Source organism: Natrix helvetica (genome assembly GCF_964273705.1).
Source record: "Natrix helvetica genome assembly, chromosome: 10".
Taxonomy (NCBI): Eukaryota; Metazoa; Chordata; class Lepidosauria; order Squamata; family Natricidae; genus Natrix; species Natrix helvetica.
In genome coordinates, this window is record NC_138561.1 from 22,724,505 (window position 1) to 22,731,014 (window position 6,510).

Here is a 6,510-nt window from a genome sequence, read left to right on the forward strand (position 1 = left end):
TTCTTGAATTAGAGCAACATTCCGACAAAAGCAAGTTTTACTCTCGGGTAGGTTTCAACACATAGCTGAGTGCCAAGCATCTCTCTGCCATTCTGTAGCATCTACATCCCTCTTCCTGCATCAGATGCTGTCCAGCTATTACAGATTACAACTCCCACCTTTTTTGAGAAGCATATTTATTAAGCCGAGGGGGGAGTATAATCCACTAAATCTGGAAGGCATCGGACTGGGGTAAAAGACCTACTTTTCTCTGGCTTTATACAAGGCGCTGAAAATGGAAACCAAAGCGCTGAGGGTGACGGCTCTTTTAAATTAAGCACCATCTTTGTGACTGGTAACAGGAACTGGCAATTCCGCTGCGTAGATTGGCCGGGTTGAGTGTCGCACTTCCGGGGCGCCGTGGATGCGGCGACGGCAACACATCCCGGCGTCCTTTGCGCCGCCTCTTTCTTTTTCCGGCCGGCCATTTTCTCTCCCGGGAGGTGAGTTCTCATGCTGGGCCGGCGGCGGGTCTGCATCTGTCGCCATCCGCCCCCTGCGCTGCGAAGGCGACCCCCGAGACACGCAGGCGGCCTTCGGAAGGCCTCGCGGCTGAGCTTCGGAGGGCGAGAAGGGCGCCGTTGCTTGGAGCGAAGGGCTGCTCGACCCGGCGGGGCTCCGACCCCGGGACCCTCCTGCGGGCAAGGAGGCCCCGCCCGTTGAAGCCGGCCGGAGCCAGGGGCCCCGTGGGCAAGCCTCCTCCAGGACTTGGGGCGCCGGCGGTCTGTGGGGGAAACGGGGAGGGTTTGTAATGCGGCGCCTCTCCGGGGCTCCAGAGCTGGACTCGGGCCGGGAATTCCCGCAAGAGCCGGGGCTTCAGCCAGGCTCCCCCGCGAAGGGGGCGAAACTCCTGGGCTCCAATGCCTGCGGTGCCGGGGGGACCGTCGGAGGAACGTTAATTTCAGCTGCTGCTGCCGCCGCCCCTGGAAACCGCGCAAAGGACGGGATGGGAAAGGCTTTTCTTAGCGGTGCGGTTGTGAGCGCTTGGGTCCCTCTCCGGGTCTGCATTCAGTGATGCCCACCCGCTGGCAGGGGGCATCCTTGGCGTGCGGGAAGCCGTGCCAGGCGCTGCGCTGCTGTCGGGGAACGAAAGAGGCTTCCCGTCGCGTTTAGGGTAGCCCTGCTGGTTCTGTGTTCTCAGGGATCTAAGCAGACATGGCGCCCAGCCGGAATGGCATGATCCTGAAGCCCCATTTCCATAAGGATTGGCAAAGACGAGTGGCCACATGGTTTAACCAGCCTGCCAGGAAGATCCGCAGGTGAGCTCACTGAGCCGATGCGATGAGGACTCTGGATAACACGAAGGGGCTTTGTTGCTACAGCCAAATGATGAGAATTCTCCGGAATCGCTGCACTTCATTGATGAACCTTTGAACCCATAAAACTGATGATTGTAGCTGCCCCCCCCCCCCAGTGCCTTGTGACCACTTTGCTTGATTTTGTAATTATGCATCTCATCAGAGATAATAGGCTGGCTTTGATGTAGTCCTTTCTATTGCTTTCCCCCCTCAGGAGAAAAGCCCGCCAGGCCAAAGCCCGTCGTATAGCTCCTCGCCCAGTATCTGGGCCAGTTAGACCAGTCGTGAGGTGCCCCACCGTGCGATACCATACAAAAGTCCGTTTGGGTAGAGGATTCAGCCTGGAAGAGCTGCGGGTGAGTGAAGGGGAGGTGTGAGAGAGAAATGCTTTGTGGTGGTGGTGGGGGAATGGGCTGCCCTAGATCATTTTGAGAGTCGGGGGGGGGGGGTATTCTATGCTGAGATTTCTTTTTATATTAGAAACTCCCTTGACCGGGTTTCTTGGTGTGCTAATGTGTATTTTTAGAGAATATGATAAAGTAAGCAAGATCTTGGCTAGTGATTCTCTTACCCTGAGTAAGCCGTTTGCAGTCAGAACTTTACAATCAAATGATAACACCCCAAAATACCTGTCAGCTTAAAGATGTTGGTGCTTTGAAGCCTTTTCCAGTTGATGACTGTCCTGGCTCTGGAGTAGGAGCAGCAATTCAGACTTACCTTGATTTGAATCCTGTGTTCACATGACTCTCCCTAGATGGCTGGTATCCACAAGAAATTTGCCCGGACCATTGGTATCGCAGTGGATCCCAGGCGCCGGAACAAGTCTACCGAAGCCTTGCAAGCCAACGTCCAAAGGCTGAAGGAATATCGCTCTAAACTCATCCTCTTTCCCCGGAAGTCTTCTGCAGCCAAGAAAGGAGACAGCACGGTGAGAAGAGACTCTGGGTGTGAAAAACCTTTTTGTCTGCAGCTTGGCTGGAGCAAAGAGCCTCGTTGAAGCACATTAGAAATGCTGTTTCTTCTCTCCTTGTTTCTATAGGCAGAGGAACTCAAGATGGCCACACAACTCACTGGACCAGTTATGCCCATCAAAACCGTAAGTGACCCTAGTTTCTGAATTTACCGGCTCTTTCCTCAAACATTTGGTGTTAGCCAGGAGGTGTTTCCTGCGTTTAATTGGAAGTTTTTAAAGTTTTGCTTTTGGTGTTTCTGTGGGGAAAATGGGCTTATGTGCTTTGGACATTCCCTCCCCCCCCCCCCAAGCATTGGGGTGGGGGAGGTGCACGAGAGAATTTAACACAGATGTTGGAAGGTGCCAACTTAGGTGCCAGGTTTTCAGTATTTATGGTCTTAATTGATACATGTGTTAAGTTGTTTTAATGGTTGGTTGGGAGCTGCCCAGAGTTGGGTGTAAGGTGGGTGGCTGTATAAATGTAAATAAATGTTATTGTCACGCTGAGTTTCATAAGTTATTCTTGATGCTAAGAAGCAATTTCACTGGGTTTAATTCATTAGATTAGAAGATAAATTTTGTCCGCACCGTGTTTAGTTTGGTAGATCTCTGTCCTGTTGTTTTTTCCTAAAGAAGACATTTCTTATGTTAGCTTTCATGATTCCAATCTTTCATTTCCTTTAGTCTCCTTTCATGGTTCTGATCCTTTAATTGGGAAGCAGTTCTGTAGTTAAGCATCTGTCAGCTGGGAATCTTCTTTTCAGTCTCTCTGCCATATTTAGAAAATTGTGGGTTGCAAAGAAAAATCTATTTTTTTATTTTGTTAAGCATGAATTAAATAACAGGTGTATGTATAAACATGATTACGAACACAGGAAATGGATGCAAATACAAGGAAATATTAGGACAGGGACGGTAGGCATGTTGGTGCACTTATGCACGCCTCCTAAAGACCTATTAGGAGTAAGATGAGGTAGACAGTCTTCATATATTCAGTCATATTCCGCTTTAATGCTGAATATGACTGAACCTGGACACGCCTGCCCTTAAGAACCTCTTACAGGCAGTGTGAGCAATTGTGTTAATAGAACAAGGCCCAGCGAATGACGGTTGCAACTCTTCCCTTCCGTAGGTCTACAAAAAGGAGAAGGCCCGGGTTATCTCGGAAGAAGAGAAAAACTTCAAGGCCTTTGCCACTCTGCGCATGGCCCGGGCAAACGCTCGGCTCTTCGGCATCCGGGCTAAGAGAGCCAAAGAAGCAGCCGAGCAGGACGTGGAAAAGAAGAAATAAACTGCGTGGACAGATCAGCTCAATAAAAAAAAGAGAGAGAGAAATTTGCCATGTTGGGGTCCTCCTGTGTTTGGGTGCAGCTGTGGAAAGGGGGGGGGGTAGAAGGGTTGCCCCAGAAATGGGGTGCTTTTGCCTTCTTCAGTGCAATGCCTGGCAGTGATGGGCTCAGAGTGCTTTGTGCTTGCTGGCAGTTTTCAATTGGAAGGTTGCAGGTGGTTTGGGGGGGGGGCTATAATCTGGGGAGCAAAGTGCCAGCCTCAGAGTGCCTGTTGAGACTGCTCCTGGAGGAAGAACGGGCTGCCTCTCCGAGGGGGTCACATCCTCAAGGGGAAAGTCAGAGTACACGGTGATGTCTTGGGGTGCTGCCTTAATGCTTTTCTATGCGCGTAGGGGTTCCCCAGACTTTTCAAGTGGGGTCAAGAGCTGCCTGTTGTGGGCCTTTTAAACTCCTGAGGTGTGCCCCTTCACCCCCCTGTGCCGTATATTGCCAGGGCAGAATGGTGACCGTGGTGGGAGCTGTCCCACTGGGGCCTCCTGGGCAGATCGGTGTGTGCCCGAGTCAACCGGAAGCGGAGGTGGCAGATTGCTTCGAAAGTTCCCCCTCTGAAACACTGCCAGCATCTTCCAGCCATGCCGGGCCTTTTGTGTGGGTGGCTGCTGGGGCATCTGCTCTAGGTAGAGCTTGACAAGGTAGGAGCCGAGAAGTGACATTTATGCTTCAGAATAAGGTTCGGGGTGGGGAGGCGGGCTGGGACATCTGTCACTGTTGAATAAGATGCTAATGTCTCTGGCTCAGTTAAGGCTGCAGGGGCACCAATCTCCACACGGGGGCAGCAGGCGGCCAGGTTGGGAACTTCCCGGCAATGGCGCGCCTTGCCTCCCCACAGCCCTGGGAGGGTGGCGGATGCTCCAGACCTGAGAAGCAGGCTGTGGCGCTCTGTTCATGCTTTGAGCTCTGTCCAACTTTAGCACCTCATTCTGCATGGTTCTAGTGCGCTTGAGCAGAGCAAATTCCACTGAGGTTCCCCAGTTTAACAGGTGCCACGAGATTGTGATAGAGAACAGGTTGTGGGGGTCTCCCTCCTCAAACTAACACAAGGACATCCCAGCCCTGGATATCCCGTGGGAGCTTCAAGGCCTTAAAAATGAACGGCCCCTGGGTCCCACGGCAAGCCCTTCCGACGGAGGACCCCTCAAGAAAGGCTGAAGTGCCACGCATTCAGAGAGCCTCAAGGCAGGCCTGTCCCCTCCCTAGTAGACCTTTGACTGGCGGGTGGATCTTGGGAGTCCACCTAAGTTGCTATGGTTGGGAAACGCTGCTTTAAAACTTTCAGCAAAAAAAGAGAGAGACCTTGTTAGTGCTGTGGAGCCTGGGATCCATTGCCTGGGAACAGCAGGTCAAGTCCCTCCGTCACCTGATCTTGGCATACATTCCTTTGCATGCCCACATTTCCGTGGGGCTTCCTGGCTAGACCTCTGCTAGGAGCAACAGAAGAGGCCTGGAGAAAACTTCCCACTGCCGGGCGATCCGTGTCAGCAGCAGGCCTGGAGAAGCAATTGGCAGGGGAAATTCTTCGGCAGGAAGCAGCCAACGATGCCAACAACTGTTCTCCTTGGAGACAGGACATTCTCCCTCCGCTCTCTTCATGGCTCTGGGCCAAATAGCCAGATTCCTGGGCATCGGCTGCTCAGGCAGTCAGCACAGACAGGAAAGTGGCTACTCCAGTCACATCTTCCTGGCTCGCAAAAGCTGCCAACCTTAGAATGTGCGTAGGGGGACACCTCAGCCCAGTGCACCTAATGGGAAGGCCATCCTGGTAGGTAAACCCTCCCCACTTGGAGCATGTTGGATGGTGCCTTGTTCAAGAGGGAACATGAAATGCACTGGGCAGGTGGGGGCTTCCTCTGTCAGCCGTCACCCTGTCCTCCATCTGGTCAGTTTGGTTCCATGGCTTTTGGACTAAAGCAAAGGGTTCCCATCCATTGTCCAAGCAAAGCTGCTCCGATGCATCTGCTCGTTCTCTCCAGGTGCTTCCTTACCTTCTTCTCTGCCCTCTTTTTCCTCTGCTTTCTGAGACGACGGGATCCAAATTGCTTACAGGATTCTTTCTGGGAGGAAAGCCATCTTAGTCTCCAGGAGCCAAATGCCAGAAGGAGGTTTGGTTGTTCCTTTTCCAACTCACCAATGGGATTCAAAGGCAGAAGCCTCTGAAAGGTTGGTTGGTCAGGAAGGGGCTCCCAGGCTCCAGATACCTGGCAAGAGTCCTATCATGGCACCCGGAGAAGAGACGTCATCGGAGTCCTTTCGCCATCTGTGGGTGTCTGGAGACAGGCCAAACTTCCCAGTGGTGCTCAAGGCACCCAAACTGGAGGAGGAGGGGAGGGGGCTGGCTAAGGAAGGCTCTACAGCCACCATGGCTCATGCATTGGTCGTGCTCAGATGATGGATGCATCTTAGCTGTCAGGAACAAATCCCAGTTAGGGATTAGAAGAACAGTCTCGGTGGCTTCAGCTCTGAGCCAATCATGACTTCCACAGTGCGAATACAAACCCCATCTTCCAGAGTTCTGGGGATGCCCAAAGAATTTGCAGCTCTCAGTTGTATCACTACAGAACACCTGAGCACACCAAAGGCCAGAAGCCCATTGAGGGAAAAGCACCCTCCAGCTGCTCTCTGTGTGCACATCATTGTACATGTTGAAAGTGCTATTCAAGTTACCGGGTTGCATTAATTAAGATCCAGCCAGCCTTTTTTTTAGGGATAACATGGCAATTGTCTGGAGTGTGCTTCCATGCTCCTATGTGCAGGTGTGGAAGGGGGCAGAAAAGGAAGTGGTGCCGGAGGTGCCCTTTGGAGAACAACTTGTGGATTCAGGAATGACCTTCAGATGACGGAGCATGGCTGTAAACATAAAAGGAAGGTTGCAGAC

The 6,510-nt window shown here is 52.3% G+C and overlaps 1 protein-coding gene across 1 annotated transcript; it reads left to right on the top strand.

Annotated features, from left to right (window-relative positions):
• The first annotated feature begins 367 nt into the window (after positions 1-367).
• On the top strand, positions 368-3,624 carry RPL13 (ribosomal protein L13). Its single transcript, XM_081963089.1, has 6 exons — positions 368-482; positions 1,181-1,298; positions 1,552-1,693; positions 2,092-2,265; positions 2,377-2,433; positions 3,422-3,624. Exons 2-6 carry the CDS (start codon positions 1,195-1,197, stop codon positions 3,578-3,580), a joined length of 636 nt encoding a protein of 211 aa, XP_081819215.1. The 5' UTR covers positions 368-482; positions 1,181-1,194; the 3' UTR covers positions 3,581-3,624.
• The last annotated feature ends 2,886 nt before the right edge of the window (positions 3,625-6,510 follow it).

Coding starts and splice junctions, on each gene's coding strand:
- RPL13 (XM_081963089.1), top strand. CDS start 1,195: ATGGCGCCCAGCCGGAATGGCATGATCCTGAAGCCCCATTTCCATAAG. Junction 1,299..1,551: donor CCTGCCAGGAAGATCCGCAG/GTGAGCTCACTG, acceptor TTCCCCCCTCAG/GAGAAAAGCCCGCCAGGCCA. Junction 2,434..3,421: donor CAGTTATGCCCATCAAAACC/GTAAGTGACCCT, acceptor TCCCTTCCGTAG/GTCTACAAAAAGGAGAAGGC.